Below are 17,468 nucleotides of genomic sequence, written 5' to 3' on the forward strand. Positions count from 1 at the left end.
GCAGTGCTGCTGCAGTGACAGTGTAGGGCTCCAATGTTCACAGCGAAGTATTTTTATTTCTCAAAACCACAGCTATATAAAGCACCGCAACCACCTTTACTTCCAGACCACATGCAGCAATTTTTCTCAAGTGAAAACATCCAGGAATGCAGGCACTGTTCCAGTCAGCATGCAAAACATTCAGCAGCCGCTCCGACCATAGTCCCAACTCGCAAGAAATATAGCACCTTGGCAAAAATGAAATACTCCAGGATTGATACTTAAAACTATATGTAGTACTAATTCATGCCATGCATGAAAGTAGTCTTTGACTACTTCTTACAATATTAAGCCTAAAAGCTTGCATATTTCAATCAGTGGTGTGGCCTAGAGTTACTCTATATGCTCCCTATGGGAGCAGAATTGCGCAATTGGTCCACCATCTTGCCCGCCGACGCATCCGTGTTAAACAGAAAAGCCGCTCCCCTTGAATGCAGGATACGGCGTGGCTCAGCTGCCGAATGTGTGTGCTCTTTCATTCCGCGAAAGCCAGGTGGCGTGGCGGGCGGCAGCACACAGAGGCTCGCGTCGACGGTGGCGCGGCGGGCAGCAGTGTAAGCCATAGAACTATATGGTGCAGGCACAGCCGTGAAGTTGGCTTTCCCTCAAAAGGATGCTTTTTGCGCATGTGACCAGATTGGGCGAATAGGGGCCACGAGCGGCGCGTTTAATCAAATGCGCAACTCTGCTCCCCAAGGGGAGCATATACAGTAACTCTAGTGTGGCCTACATCACCTCACAGGATTAGAAGAGACATGTATATCTTGTGATAACTGATTAGCTAGTTGACAGTGAGGTGTGCTTGTTCTGTCATTTTTCTCACTGGCCACGTTTAAAATGGAAGAGGGGTAAAAACACAATCAGCATGAATGGAAGCCTTGCTGTTACCGAAAATGTGCATGTAGCAATATGCTGTCCTTACATTACAATCGCTATTACATTGGTTACAAAAGTCTACCAGCCAAACACTACACCTAAACACTAGCTCCAGCTCTCACTGTCAATTTGTGCCTGGTTCCTGCGAGCAAAGACAGTATGACTTTGGGTGTGTTAACAAAAGGACCCAGCTGGCCCATATAGCAAGTGACAAGTTTCCTCTGCCGCTTCTGCACGGATCCTTCCCATGAAGACTATTGATGTGTGCATGCAATGTTCAGTTGAGTGTGCAGTGTAATATTGCTTTGATTTGTCATAAAACAGATGAACGAAAGAGTGAATGAAACAAAGAAAAAAAATAAAGAAAGAAACAAACAAAAATACATTATTTTTTTAAAGCATTCTAGAGGAATGTGAAAAATTCATCAAATCGTAAATTCATTCAAGCTGGGGTTCAATTACATTCTTTACCACGTTGCAATAAGCAATGCACCGAAGATCAGAGCACTCTAGGATGGTTGAAACTATCACAAGAGCTTTGCAGCAGGCCTCAGCCGTGAAAAAGTGCTTCTACTGCACATTATATCAACCCTCTCTCTACTGCTGACATGTACAATCATCACCAGAATTTGTAGGAATACAGCCGAAGATGATTACAGTCGTTCTGAGGCCACGAATCTGGTAATCTCTGTGAAATTTGGTACAAATTTTGACGTTTTCTGTGGTACGAAAAGGGTTAGGTAACCTCGAAATTTTTTTCGAAGATTCCCACGATACAACTAACTTCTGATTGGTAACATAGCAATCTTACCTTGGGATCCTTTGTGCTCCACTGCGCCAAAACAATTTTTATATTCTTTAGACGATGGTGTAGCACTGCCAGGAGAGTCTTGTGCTGCTCAGCAATTGTGCTTAACGCTTCGGCCTCCGACATGTCCGGGATACCAGCACTGCCCAGGCGTAAACTTGCTTGCAAATGCCGCTATAAAAAAATGCAGAGCAAAGAGTTTATATTAGCCTGTTGTGCCTCAGTGTCCATAGGAAATAAGGTGAAGATAACAAGTGCAAATGTCATAAGTAGGGGTGGGCGAATATTAGAATTTTCGAATATGAATCGAATAGTACACACTAACAATTCATATTTCTATTCGAAAGGGAACTACGTATTTGGCATTTTCTAATATTTGAATCTAAACAAATTTTTCAAACCCAAATATTAAGGTCTGGTTACTGTTCTCCGTCTGCTAAACAAAGTATAGCAAATTATCACAAGTGAGACAATGACAAAAGTATTCAAAGCAATGCCGAAAAAAAAAAAAGGTAATCCAAGCTTTGCTTTCGGTTTCACGGCAGATGTCTACATGACAACTTTCTATTTTTGCTTGTAGCCTGTCATTTAGCGTTTCTGGCAGTATAGCAATCATGTGACGTTTTCCTTGCAATGGGGTCATTTTACATGTCTACGGCACACAAGTCCCTTTGCAGATTTTTTTTGCTTCTTCCGCAGCTTCCGGTCTTTTTTCGCCAACCATTTATTTAGAACTTTTGGAAAGCTAGTCATACAGCTGCCATTCTTTCTTGGAGAGTTTATTTGCAACCAGGCAACCAGGTTATAGAGAGGCTATACATGCAATTTTTCTAATGAACATTGGTGATCGTGTGTTTAAAACGGATCATCTGTTCCTGATAATTGTCTTTTTTGCATTGTTCAGTACAGCTGTGGAACTTAATTTTACATAAATAAAAATTCCTGCGGAAAATATATACATCTGTGTTTGGCTATTCATTATTCGATACTTGCTAATCATATTTGAAAAAAGTTGATATTCGCCCACCTCTAGCCATAAGGGGTTAATGAAGTCACATGCTTTTGTGAATATTCACAGCAGAGCATAATGACAAATATAATGAAAATAGTGACCATTGAAAACATTTTAGCTGACAACATTACATACAGCTAAACCTCAATTTAACGAACTTCAGTATAACGAAATTCTCGATATAACAAAGTATTTAACTTTTTATAACGTCTTATCCATAGAACAAAAAAGATTTTGAACCTCAATATAACAAAATGTGTTTATACACACTTTTAATATAACAAAATTTCACTAGCGCCCCGAAGGAATACCGAGACTATAAATGAACCCAGATGGTCAAATGGTTGACTTAAATGCAGCTGCTTGCGAGTGCACATCTCAAATTGTGAGCCTTCGACCGAGAGCGAGCGCTGAAGAGAAGTAGCGTCACGTCCATATAAAGTCCAATTGCGTTAAGATATCTCCGCACCCGGTGGGCTGTATACTTTAGATGCGAGTGAAAGCGTGCGAGAGTGAGCTGTGAAGGATGGTGGCTTGATGAGCGCCGTCTTCCCATGCAAGCAAGGGGCAAGAGGAGGAGGCGCACAAGCTTGTGGTAACGCAATCAATTATTAGAAAACTTAGAGGGAAAGAAAGATACTGGACGAAGAAAAGGAACACAAACCACACGCTTTTCGTCCACTATCTTTCTTGCGCTCTAAGCTTTCAAATACTAATGCAATACCAACTAGCCAACCTATCCATCCTATTGTAACGCAATCAAGTGTGTGCAAGTGCGGCGGGAATGGGGGGGCGTGATGGCGCACGTCTCCCTTTTTCTGGTTGACTGAGAGCCATGGCTGCGCATGCCTCTCAGTCAATTTTACCGTTGCAATTTGCTTTTTTGTACTGCTCAACAATCTGGACATTTTCACAGTATTCCGAGTGTCCAAAAGTTGGTCGGCGACTATAAATGTTTTCATAGTCAGCAGCCAGTGGCTGCATTATTTTACATAGCAGTCTAAGCGCAGTTCGAAGCTTCAGTGAGTAGCTACAAGTCTGCCTCGTTTAAGGGCCACAACCAATACAAGTTCTCGTAAAAAGTGCAGGCCTTACATGAGTAACTATGGTATATTACCGTATTTTCCAGTGTATAAGCACTGTTTTTTTTTTTTTCTCTAAATTTTTCGATGGTGCATCTTTTAGAACGGTACGACTTATATTTATTTTTTTCAGAAAAACTGCTGTCGAAATCGGATTGGATGCTATGGCCATGTGAAGCAGGCTGTGTTGAATCCCTCTGGCAGTTGCTACGGGTTGTGTGCGTGCTATGGAGGTACCAGGTTCTTCTCGTGATCGAGTTGCCGATTGCTGTGCAAGACGAACGGAGCAGTAACGCAAGCGGCGCAGGCTAACCGTCAGTCGACCAATCCCGAAGTCATCGCATCTGCAGATCGCTTTCAAGATACGGCACGGCGCCTGCCGCTGCGCAAATTACGCAGTTGCTACCAAAGTACAAGCCACCCCTCCCCCCCTCCCTCCTGAGCTGCCTGGCGCTTTCCTCCCTTGTGCGCGATTCAGCTCACCATCGCACGCTTTCACTGGCACATACAGCATACGGCACGCGGGGACGATGTTATCGCCCTTGGACTTGATACGGAACATCGTGGCGACCACAACGGCAGAAATGCATCTGGAGTGTCCATATCGCTGCTCTCGCAATTATATAGGCATGGCACCGATATGCTTGCATGTGACCTGCATTCACGAAGTGAAACATCACTATTTGTTTTAAATCGCTTACCAAATGAACAGGTGCGTCTTATACACCAATGCGACTTATATACTTTTTTTTTTCGGGAAAACTGCCGCTTTGAGGGGGTGTGACTTATACAAAGGTGCGACTTATAGATCGGAAAATTTCGTATGTTAATTTAGTTCTACTTGATCTTGGCCCATGAAATTCAGTACTAGTAATATATTTGGTTAAGATTATCTATTAAAGCTTTAAATACCTGTCATGATCCGCCCCGGACCATGAACGCAGGGGGCGGGGGCTGAGGAACCCCCATCTCAGATACGACGCGCAGCGTGGTGGTGGTGAACGATGACTGACCGCCGAGCAGCTGTGCTCGCAATGTTTATTGCATGCCGTGAACCAATGTTGCCCACCGAGCTTTGGCGGACCACTGAGCCTAGCAGGCGAACGAAGAATATGGCCGGGGTGACATAAAATGATCGTCACATCCCCTTACCCCCCAGTTTGTTTGTCCACACAAACAAACAAAAAGGTGCCTGTTAACCAGGCGAGTAACGGTCCGGCAGCCTCCGCTGTCGAGTACTCTGCCTGGGCACAGGTGTTGACGATCCGGGTGTGGCAATGCCGGGTGCTCCCTGAGCCAGTCTCGCTCCATCTGGAGGGTCAGCATTGACCGGCCTTGAAAATGGCGCCGAACTTGGTAGTGGTCCAATGGGTGCCGCACAACTGGCGATGCTTGCCGCCTCTGGTGCTTCGCTGGCGGCGACCGTTGTCGTTGACCCCCCTGCGGGCTGGACTTCCGAAGTGGCGCCCGAGGTTGCAGGCTGGGTCACGAGGCGAGGCCGAACATGGTCGGCGTGCCGGTGCCACGTGTTCCCGTCCGGCATGCGGACGAGCAGTGATGAGGCACCGGCAGGAGATAGCACCTGTCCGGCGGACCAGGGTGGACCAGGATGGAAATTCCTGGCGAAGAACGGAGCTCCCGACTTCAGCAAAGGCCCAGGACGGCACCCTCGGTCAGCAGCCAGCTTCTGCTTCAGCTGTTTCAGGAGCTCTGTGTACCAGAGGTCTGGATGCAGGACGCCCAAGGGTGTCTTGACCATCCGACCCAGCAGGAGCTCACAGTGATATCGTGGGGCGTGGTCCGGTACTGAAACAGTACCCGGGCAACCTGCATCCGGAAATTCCAGCCTTACTCTTTTTCAGCTTGTCTTTGATTGTCTGTACCACCCGCTCGGCCACACTGTTTGAAGCAGGGTGGTACGGCGGAACCATCATCCGGCAAATTCCGTTCTTCGTCAGCAAGGCCAGGTACTCTGTGCTGGCGAAAGCGGGGCCATTGTCGGACATGATGACATCCGGCAACCCCTGGGCGGCGAAGACCTGTCGCACCGCCGCAATGGTCGCGCCTGCTGAAGGAGTGGTGACAGGTAGGACCTCCACCCACTTTGAAAAGGCGGAAGTAATGGCCCTTGAAGGGAGCCCCAAAATCCACATGCAAGCGGGAATAGGGCCTCTGTGGGAACGGCCAGGGGGTGATCTCCACATGACGTGAGGCCCGCTGGTGCTCCTGGCAGACTTGGCAGCTCTGCACCATGTGAGTGATGTCCTGGTCCAGGCCAGGCCACCAAACGTGGGACCAAGCCACCATCTTCGTCTTTTCTACACCAGGATGACCCGCGTGCAGCAACTGGAGGACCCTGGACCAGAGACTTTGTGGGATCACCACCCTGCAACCCCACAGTAGGCAGCCCTGCTGCAGGCTCAGCTTGGCAGCCTTGTGGCTGTAAGCCTGCTGCACAAACTCCTCCCCTCGGGACACCGCCTTGACCACCTGGGAGAGGACTGGGTCCCGGCTGGTGGCCGTGACACTGCAGATCTGGAGAGTACCTCCGGGTACGCGTGCTCCAGCATGAGCAGTTCAGCAGGCTCTGGAGCAGCAGCTGGCACCTCTGGCAGGGGCAGGTGGCTAAGGGCATCAGCAGGTCCCAGGTCCTTTCCCGGACGGTAGACCAGCCGTTAGCTGCAGCCCTGCAAGCCTCCAGGCTAAGCGTACCACTCGAGCCGATGCCTGCACAGGACCGCCTTGTGCGGCCCCTGCAGACCCAGCAGCGACTTGTGGTCCGTGACCGCCTCAAATTTTCTGCCCCATAGGTACTGGTGAAAGCGCTCGACCCCGAACAGTAAGGCCAGGCCTTTCTTATCCAGCTGGCTGTAACGTTGCTCTGCAGCAAGAAGCTGACGGGAAGCAAACGACACAGGGAATTCCTGGCCATCCTTGCCCCGGTGCGCCAGGACGGCTCCCACGTCGTACGGCAATGCATCTACTGCAAGGACGACAGCCTTGTCCGGATCGAAGTGCACCAGCACTGGAGCCTTGGTGATTAGCTCCTTGCTGCGCTGGAATGCCACTTCCTGCTCCTTTTTCCAGGTCCACTGCTGACCATCTCGAAGTAGATGGAGGAGCTGTAGATGCGCCGACAGGTTCGGCAGGAAACTCCTGTAGAAGTTGATGAGGCCGAGGTAGCTCTGATGCTCCTTGTTGTGGGGCTTTGGCGCCTTGAGCACAGCATCAACATTGCGGGGGGCTGGGGACAGGCCAGCCTGGGAAATGACGTGTCCCAGGTACTCGACACTGGGGGCTAGGAAAACGCACTTTTCCAGCTTGATCTTAAGACCGGCGTCCTGCAATCGTGCCAGGACGTTGTGCAAGTTCTGCAGGTGGTCTCCGTCGTCGGTGCCAGTAACCAGGATGTCGTACACCACCACGTGCCTCATGCCCCTGAAGAGGTTGTCCATCTCCCTCTGAAAGACGGCCGGGGCTGAGACCATGCCAAACGGTAAGCGTGTGTACTGGAAGAGCCCCAAGGTTGTCGATATCGTGACATACTTCCGGGAGGCATCCTGGAGCACCAGCTGCTGGTAAGCGTCTCTGAGGTAGAGCTTTGTGAACTTCTGTCCCCCAGACAACGCTGACCAGAGATCTTCAATTTGGGGCAGCGGGTACTTCTCGACGGTAGCAACGGGGTTGATGGTAACCTTCAATCCCCGCAGATCCTGACACTGCCATCTCGTTTGAGGACTGGAACTATGGGAGCGGCCCACTCAGACGTCTTGACGGGCACCAGGATGCCCTCTCACTGTAACCGTTGCAGCTCCTGGGTGACCCCGTCCTTCAGGGCGAACGGCAGTGGGCGAGGCTTGAAAAAACGACGCCGGGCTCCCTCAGGAACGGAAATGCTAGCCGTCGTGCCGGCAAATGTGCCCACCCCCAGTTGGAACATGGACTTGAAATCGGTCAGGAGGCTTGGGACGTCTTTAACCACATGTAGGACGGACTCCGGCAACCGAACGCCCAGTGCGTGAATCCAGTTTCAGCCCAGCAGCGTCAGTGACGACCCCTTGGTTAAATAAAGGGGAAGGGTTGCCTCCCAGTCACCAAAGCGAACGCTGACCTGGGCCTGCCCCTGGACCTGGGAGAGCTGTCGGGAGTAGCTGCGCAGCATCACGCCCGAAGCCTCGACGGACATGTCGGGGAAAGTACGCTTGAACAGTTTCCCGGCCATGACCGACACGCTGGCCCCTGTGTCCAGCTCCATGGAAATGGGGTGCCCGCAGACTTCGACGGTCAGCAGATACGGTGGCACAGGCCTGTGTGCCACATGTCGAAGATTGGCGGGTTCTCGGCCATGACGTGGAGCCTGGCCGCGGAAAGACCCGAGACTGCTGCCGCACGTCCCCGTCGCGAACCCTTGCGACGGCTACCCTGACTGCGGGCTTGTGTGGAACCTGGGCTTGATCCAGGCTGCTGCTGCTGTCCACTGTTCGTCCTCCCCCCTCGGCAAACCCGTGCGAAGTGCCCAGTTTTTCTGCACGTGAAGCATTGTTCTTGGGAAAACTGGCACTGTGGGGGGGAGTGGTCACCACCGTTGCGACTGCACGTACCACCCTTAGTCGTCATCTTGGTGACCGTTGCTTCCGTTGACGGTGAGCCGGTCGTGCGTGCAATCTCGCCGGCGTCCTTGGCCGCAGCGTTCATCGCCTGCGCTGCCTTCACGACGTCGTCCAGCGAGGGATCAGGAAGCTCCAGGAGTCGTGTCTGCATGGTGGGGTTGTTTATCCCGCAGACGAAACGGTCCCGGAGCAGTGAGTCGAGCTCGTCCCCGAAGGCGCAAGCACTCGCTAACCCTCGTAACGCAGCGACGAACTGGCCGAGGGTCTCTCCTTCGCGGCGGCTCCGGTTGTTGAAGCGAAAACGCTCCATTAACGTTGACGGTGGCGAGCTGAAATGCGACCGTAGTGTGGTGAGCAGCTCACTCAGCGTCTTGACATGCGGTGTGGCCGGCTTGAGAAGGTCGAGCAGGAGACTGAAGACGCGCATCCCGCAGCTGGCCAGGAAAATGTCCCGCTGTTACACCTCGGGTGTGTCGTTCACCCGGAAAAACCCGTGAACTTGTTCCTCGTAGACTGGCCAGGCGGACCCATCACCCTCGAACGGCTCGAGCCTCCCGTACAGCGGCATGGCGGCAGGAATGGGGGGCGGCGTTTTGCCGCACTCGGTGGCTTGGGTCGACACGTGGGCTTCCTTCGTTGCCAGTGTCACGATCTGCCCCGGACCGTGAACGAAGGGGGGGGGGGGGGGGGGCGAGGAACCCCTGTCCCAGATACGACGCGCAGCATGGTGGTGGTGAACGATGACTGACCGCCGAGCAGCTGTGCTCACGATGTTTATTGCATGCGGTGAACCAATGTTGCCCACCGAGCTTTAGCGGGCCACTGAGCCTAGCGGGCCAACGAATAATATGGCCGGGGTGACGTCAAATGATCGTCACAATATTTTTTTGTTTTAGACAAAGGTTTCTTTATGTCATATTTAGGTGGACAAGTTTTCCCCCTTTCCATAGCAGCAATTGCCCTTCGTATTTTATTTGGGTTTACATTACACAGTGTAGACCACTTATAACGTAACCGCTTATAGTGCAGGACCGGATATAGTGCGGCCTTTTCAGACTCCCGTTAATTTTCCCATAGCACTCCACGTATACACGTATCGCTTATAGTGCAGTTGCGGGAAACGAAATACCGGTTACAGTGCGGCTTCCTGGGAGTACGGAAGTCAGCGGAGACGGCGAACGCTCCCCTCAAACGGGCGCCCCAAGGAGTGCTCCAGGAAGAAAGAGACGAAGTAGAGGAGAACGGCACGTGGTGCGAACAAACAGCCAGTGAGGCTGAAACCAGAATTTTGAGTGCGAGTCGTGAACTATCACGGCACGCATAGCGAGCGAGGGCCACAAAACTGCCAACGCCGGCCAACGCTCGCTTCACGATAACGGCAGTAAACGAAACTTCAGGGAGCAAGCGGCGCCGGCACAGCAAGGCGAAGGGCGCATGCGGAGACCGTGGAATGTGAGGGAAGAGGGTGGCAGGGAAGCGGATTTCACCTCGGCAACTCCGCCGCTTCGGTGGCTCCCCTCGCCCTCCCTCGTAGCTCCCTCACTTTCGACTGTCACCGTGCGCGCCTACCACCGTGCAGGCGCCGCCGCTCCAGCCGGCCCGGCGCCAGCTCCCCGAAGTTTCGTTTTCTGCCGCTATCGTGAAGAGGGCGTTTGCCGGCGTGGGCAGTTTTGTTGGCCGGCCTGGGACAGCGCCGCTGCTTCCCTCTGCGCCGTAGCTGCAGCGTGCAAGGTCAACACGTGACTAGAATGTAGAGGAAGCATAAAGGAGAAAGAAGGGTTCACTGCCATTTTCTACACGTGGCTACGGTAGCGTGGCTGAGAGGTCGGCACGTACACTCATGTTCCGGCGCAACGCAGAATCGGCGACCTTGCCATTTGAGAGAGGGTGAAATTTCCGCCGCGTTTTTTTTTTCTTTCTTTTTTTTTCGCGCGCGACATTGAGGGGTCTCTCCTAAGCTTTTACTCTATGGCAGTGCCGGAGAAATGCCGGTCGGAGGCGCCGCCGAGTGATTTGGTTTGAATTAACGAGACTGGACTGTAAATTGAATTCAAACATTCTAGCTGCATTCCTCGACTGTCGCATACGCGTGGCAGCTCAGTGCACATGTTTTGCATATGTGCAGGCCTTGAAAATTGTTGTTTTGGTTATAGTGCGGTACCGCTTATAGTGGGGGATATTCGCGACTCTGGTGACTTACGTTATAAGCGGTCTACACTGTACACAATCTTGTACAATGTTTATCACACACTTGAAGTGCAATAGAATACTTTATTTTTGGTCCTAATGCAGCATTTACAGAGCAAGTCTCTTTCCGTGCAAACAGAGGTATGCCAATACCTCTAGACCACATTTCTTCATTGAGTGAAACAATTTACAAAAGCACCTGCCACCTGCTGTTTGTCAGCACATTTGTTCATGAGCAGTACCCAAGGGATGTGTAATAGAGCCTAGAAAAAAGCAATCAATGCTTTTCTTTTTGCCTGGGCTAGCAAGTGCTCACCGGAAGAAACTCATCAAGGTCCAGGCCTGCTGGAGTGTCCCTCTGTGAAGGCACAAAGTCCACTGGCTGCTTCTGTTCAGGGTGAACAACTGCTTTTTGAGGTGGTGCCAGGGCTTCTTTGCTGTCAGGCAGCACACTCATGACAGGGCGAACTATCGAAACTGTTGAGCTGCTTTCCACTACCTGCAAGAACACACGAGTTTCATGAAACCTTTGTAAGCAGCAAGTGGCAAATCAGAGTAACAGTGCAACACTCATCCTCTACTGAACAACATGAGAGTTGAGTGTAGCATTAAGTGCCTGTACAGATGAAAATGGCATCTAACGTAATCAGCAGTCATCCAAGTCATAATGCACAGCCGGAAAAAAATTTGCTAGCAATGCCACTGAATGAAGGTCATCAACATGGTAAAAAGCATCTAAGTGGCATGTAGTACATAAATATCCTGGCACAAATAGGCCTGAAGAGACACTGTGGCACCACCTGGACCAGTGCCAGAAAATTATCTTCAAGCTTTTGTTTTGTTTTTCAGATACAACCATTTGAATGCAGTTGTAATAATGGAAAACAATGGCAATTGACACCAGAGAGTTTTAACTACACCAGTTCTCACAAGTCGTCTGCAGCGTTGTGGAGCTACAGGACCCCATGGCCAATAGGAAGGCTGAATGCCCCTCGAAATGTCTTCATCTGCGTTGCGTCGTTTGCTCGGTGGCGGCTGAATTCACGGTATACGACATGCATGCACAACAGGTCCAAACATGTCCCATATCGCTGCAATGTATCATCTACCAAGCAACAACAAAACTCTAATCCTCCCATTAATCAGACAATAACACCTGAAATCTACATTCCGCTGCACATGGATATTGCCTGTGTACGCCTCGTACCGTCGGCAGCACTGCAAACGACTTGTGAGATAGAGTACAGCTTCAATTACTTCCATAAATATGAGAATGGTAATGAAAACAAGCATACATTATTACATGATGAAGATCATACTTTCAAAAGCAGATCTCTTATAGAACACTAAGGGCAGCAATAAGGTGACCATTGCTCACACCCTTGAGTACTCTGGTTGTTCTTCCTCCTTAAATTTATGCCTATATATAGAAAATATGCAGATCCAACGTAACGTTTGAATCTAAATGATGCAAAGCTTATTTAGCAGGTTAGCAGCAGTAGTGGATGACATGAGCACAGCCTCGTCACCTGGGGCCGTATTCTGAAACGTTCCACTTTCGCCTTTAGCCATGCGCTGATTGGCTGGTTGAGCAAAAGCGGAAAATAAATCGCGCCGTCTAGTAGTTCCGGTGCACGTCATTCTGACGTCACGGCGTCAATGAGTGCTCCCGACATATATTGAATGAACGAACACGCCTGTGTCGTACGTACTACGGCCGATACATTTGAAAACAACACACCCGAGCCGCTCTGCACTCGCACGGTGCACTCTCTCGTGTGTTGCAAAACGTTCGAGTGCGCACATTGGTAGTGCATGCTGACGTCATGGGTAAGCAGCTGGTTGATTTACTGAATGTGACTATCGCCTAGGCGTACTATCGTCGAAGTGGAACGTTTCAGAATATGGCCCCTGTTAGTTGTCTCCGTCATGAGGATGAAGGGGATGTACGATGCTTGTGGAGAAAAGAATGTTGAGAGGTGTATGCACAGAGAAGTACGACACAAATCTAAATGCTAGAAGTGGGCGAATATCAGCTTTCTTGAATACGAATCGAATACGAATAGCAGTAAGTATCAAATCAAATATCAAATAGTCAAATGTCGATGTAGATATTTATGGCAGTAATACTTATTTCGGTATAATTAGGAACCACACTTGCACTGACTGGTGAAAAAAAGACAGCTATCAGAGACAATAAGGATCAGTTCTAAACACAAGATAACTAATTGTCATTAAAAGAACTGCATGAATAGCCTCTCGACATTTGTAGAGCTTGGTTGCAAGCAAGCTTTCCGAGAATGAATGGCTGCTGTAGCTTTCCAAAAATGCTTGATAAATGATTGCCAAAGAAAGATCAGAAGCCTTGAAAAAAAAAAAGAAAAAGAAGAAAGAAAAAAAGAAAGGAAGAAAACGAAAAAAAAAAAAGCTGCTGAAAGACGTGTGTCATAGACACATGTAATAGGGCCCATTGCAAAAAAAAAAGAAAAAAATGTCACTGGTTATAGCCAAGGATTGGTTGTAGCTTAGAAGATAAAACTGATAAAACTGCTACATGATGAGACTGCCAAAAACACAATCGCAGACTACAAGCAAAAAGCACTGGTTATCATGTACGCTTGTGCCTCGAAACTAAAACCAAAGCTTGCATTACCCATTTTGTTCCTGCATTGCTTCAAAAAACTTTTATTGTTGCTTCACTTCTACAGACAGACAGTGAACAGTAACCAGACTTTAACAGTCACTTTTTGCAAAATATTTCGTTAGTTTCTAATATTCAAAAATAGCAAATAGTTCATCTTCAAGTAGGAATATGAATACTAGTTAGTATGTAATATTCAATTCATTTTCAAAAGTTTGAATGTTCACCCACCCGTACTAAATACATTTAAGGCTTCATACCCGCTGTGTCACACTGGACATCCATTTTGGGAGATTGGCCAAGATTGCTATTCCCATGGGCACATACATAATACGTGCAACCATACCAAGTGACCTAAGTTTCTATTAGGCCAGACAGTAGCCAGCAGCAAGCTGTCTATTCGGGCACATACCCAGCGGACAAAGTTGTCTATATATACAGGGTATCCCAACTATCATGCACTAAGATTTAAAAATATGTAAATGCACGTAGCTGGACAGAACAAAGGTAATGTTGTTTGCTTAGATGAGGAGATATTCAGATAATTTTTTTGCATTCTGCTTAATTACATAATTAGTCCTAATTAATCAACTTCTCAAATGTTATAATTAGATGAAAAGTGTTACAGAGAAAACTGTAAAGCAACATGAAAAACTCCCGATACAGCTTTCTGTTATTCAATACGTGCTACATATAAGTGTTTTTCCGAGAGTGAAAGAAGCCTGCAAATACGTACATGCAAAGTGCCTCAAGCGGCCAGCTGCGCGGCAATTTTGCGTGTATTCATGCGCTTCTTTCATGCTCAGAGATGCAAAAAAAAAAGATGCAAAAGTTGCTTTGGCTGATGTGTCAATGCCAGAAATGCAGCTGTCATGCATGTCATAAAGAAATATTCCGACATAGTAACTTAAATATACCACGTTACGGTGCTCTACACATAAAAAATGTAGTAATACTAAGGCTTGTTACACTCTCACAGGAGCCACTGCTGCATGCCAGAGAACAGACACATCATCCAACAATGAAGAGGAAGCATGAGACCATAACCAATTATCACTAAGTTCTGAAGTAGTGAAAAATAGTCCCAGTGGCAAAAAAGATTAACAAAAGAGGGGGAAAAAAGAGAGCTAAAAGGAGACAAAAAGGGCTAGTCATGAAGCCAGTTTGAGATATCTTTCAGCCTTTGCCAACAGCCTCTGTTAAACTTTCCAACATTGTCCAACACTCCTTAAAACTGCAAATCGCACTGACATTGTGGTGCACACCAGCAGGCATATTTTAGATGGCAAATATATATGTATGTTGATATTGCATGGGGAACTTTCTTGCCTACACCTAATTTTAGGGCTCCAGATGGCAGTATTTAGTTGTTTTTTTTTCTGTTTTTATGCATAGTAGCCTCAGGGGTAACAAGTGATGCCTTATGTCTCTTCAGTTATATAGTTAATAAAGCAATTCTTCATGCTATCAAGAATTCACACTCTCACGTCTCTCAATAATTTTCACTGAGTGCCTTCACTTTGAATTACATATCACATTATACAGTTTATTTCCAAGACTATTCATAACTGCTTTGCTAAGTTGCTGAACCGTTGCTCAAAGATCTCAGCGATCATGTTACAGAAGAGCTTTAACCCCAGTGACTCCCAATAAGAACATTATTTATGACAACATAGCAGCATGAAATAAAACAGAATGGTATTTGTAGTAGTAATAAGTAGCTTACTTGTGATGATGACGTGCGCACCATGGCAGTGGCTTTCTCAATAGGCTTCCCTAAGCTGGTTGCAATGGCAGAGATTGGACCCGTGGGCATGGCGCGACTGGTTACTTTGCTGGGAAGAACACTTGCTGGCACAGGTATGTTGCTGGGCACCACTCCAACAGAGCTGTAGCTGCCAAAAATAGAAGAAAATGCGCCTTGTTAGCAAGCACCTAGACTCAGAAAACTTGAACAAGAGTTCATCATATGAACATTATAGGGCTGGTCCACAAAAATATAAATGCAATCTAAAGAACCTGAAGCCTGAGAGCTGCTTCTGCTAACACGAGTATATGGCAAAACTACCAGCTTGCCTAGAGCTCCTTTATAGCCCTACCACTGCTATTAGATCAAGCCACTGGCACAGAATTATGTAAATATTTATTTCTGTTGCTAATGCAATAGTATTTCTTGATTCCTTGCTAAGTTCAAGAGTGATGAGGTGTGAAGACTGCCAGAGGCATCTGTTACAACTGATCCCTCGCTACCATAAGATTGAATGGCTTGATTAAGGCAGATGAACTTACGAACTATATCAACCACAGCCTTGGCAGACTGTTAACGTAACATACCAGCTCACTTCTGCTGTTGCAGTAGTACGACACAATCTTTTTGTATGATATAACAATATGCTAGAAAAAAAAGAAGAAAAAAAAGGGCCGCAGTTATCTAGATAAGCAGATGCTAGAGTATCCAAGTGCCTAATTAAAGCACTGGTAATCGGGGGCTGCATCCTTTGCTTATCAGTTCAAATTTGATAAGCACATAAATGCTTGCTCTGAATAACATGAAAAACACTCTCGAACCCCTACATAACTTACAGTCAAATTTCTCACAGAGAGAACTTCGTGGCTTGTTACTTTTACGAGGTAACACTACAAAGATAGCCTGTCTTATGATCACTTGCTTTTATAAACTTAATTGGCATGCTTTATACAAAATTATTTGTAGCTGCTAGCTAGCGCATTGCCGTTGGCAGAGTCCTATAGCAACTGTCAGCATATTAAAACACATAGGCAAAATAAGCATTATCAACAGGGTTTCAAACATTATTTAAAGGTAGGCACATTGCCCACAACTGTAGTCAAACAGGCCTATACAGCAATAAATAGTTTTACATTATGTGAACATTGCCACTGTGCCACATAAAAAAAGAACTGGTTCAAAAAAATCTTGTTGCCTTCGTTTAGCCAAAAATGAAAGAAATTTTATTCATGTCACACGTACATGGTGCTAAGACTTTCGCACAGCATAACAAAAACCCAGTGCCATGTTAGTGCCTTTGAGTTAGCCAGGTTAAATCACTGCCTGGACCCATTGAGCACAAGGTTGCTCACCAATAGGTTCAAACAGTGCTTCTGCTAAACAAGTGCGAGTTGAACCCATGCAGCCTACATGTGTAACCACAAAATGTCTGGTTTAATTGCAGACATTCATTAAAGGTAATGACACTCAGTTGAGAAATGTCTTTGCCAACAAAAATGAGGGTATAGACAATAGCTGCAATGGTGGAAATCAATTAGTGGCAAATAAATTGTGAATAACCTAAATTATGGTGGCTGTATTTCCGATTGCAGATGCATATCATGCCCAAAAAGTTCAGCAAGACTACGCATGTTTGAAATTTCAGTCACCATTCTAGTACATCAGTTTAAAATGGCTCATGGCATCCCTGCAGAAAAAAAGCAAATTATTGAGCAAGTCTGGAAAATCAGCTGGTGACTGCGACTTACTTATTATAATGCTTACCACATAACAAGACATGATTATAGTGACCATGTCATGCTACACCGGCCATAAAGCAAATGACCAAGTTGTGAATGCACCACTAAGCATTTGTCACCAGTGCAACTACGGTTGGCTGCAGTAGTTAATGTGGCCAATTAGCAAGTACAAGTACAGACTGGTGTTAATTTGAATTTTAATGTTACGACATGCAAATGTAGACCTAATTTACCAATATTAAAGTGAAAAAATTTTGTAAAAGAACCGACAACTCACCACAATGTATCACAGATTATAGTAGAAATGAAAAGAATCAGTTTTATATTGCTAGGAACCAACAAGGTGCTAGTGGCTTAAAGATTGCTCTAGAATTTTGAAATGGCATAGAAAGCTGCATATAACTGCAAGCCATGACACTCTACTGTTAAACTTGGCACTAATGTTGGAGCCACCCTACATTGCCACAAACTGGTGTATGTTAAGCTAGAAGTCGAAGTGTACAGCACTTCTTGTTTAAAAAAAGTGCTTGTGTTGTGGCTGCTAGTTAGCGCATTGTCGTTGGCAGAGTCCTATAGCAGCTGTCAGCTATATTCAAACACGTATCACAACATCAAGAAACGATTACAACCTCAAGAAAGTTCACATTTACAAGTTGCACAGCCATCATAGCAACAAGTGAATCGGCAAAACAATGTCACCTGGCCGTGTCCCTCATTGCATGACAGC

General features: G+C 47.2%; 1 protein-coding gene across 1 annotated transcript in view; it reads right to left on the reverse strand.

Moving 5' to 3' along the window:
- LOC119463446 (katanin p80 WD40 repeat-containing subunit B1-like) overlaps positions 1 to 17,468 on the reverse strand; it is a 171,883-nt gene that overhangs the window by 35,030 nt on the left and 119,385 nt on the right. Inside the window, 3 exon segments of the mRNA XM_049668221.1 lie at positions 1,727 to 1,897; positions 10,931 to 11,113; positions 14,982 to 15,150. Of these exon segments, the coding sequence (XP_049524178.1) occupies positions 1,727 to 1,897; positions 10,931 to 11,113; positions 14,982 to 15,150 (523 nt within the window).

The sequence above is a fragment of the Dermacentor silvarum genome, chromosome 1 (genome assembly GCF_013339745.2).
Source record: "Dermacentor silvarum isolate Dsil-2018 chromosome 1, BIME_Dsil_1.4, whole genome shotgun sequence".
Lineage (NCBI taxonomy): Eukaryota > Metazoa > Arthropoda > Arachnida > Ixodida > Ixodidae > Dermacentor > Dermacentor silvarum.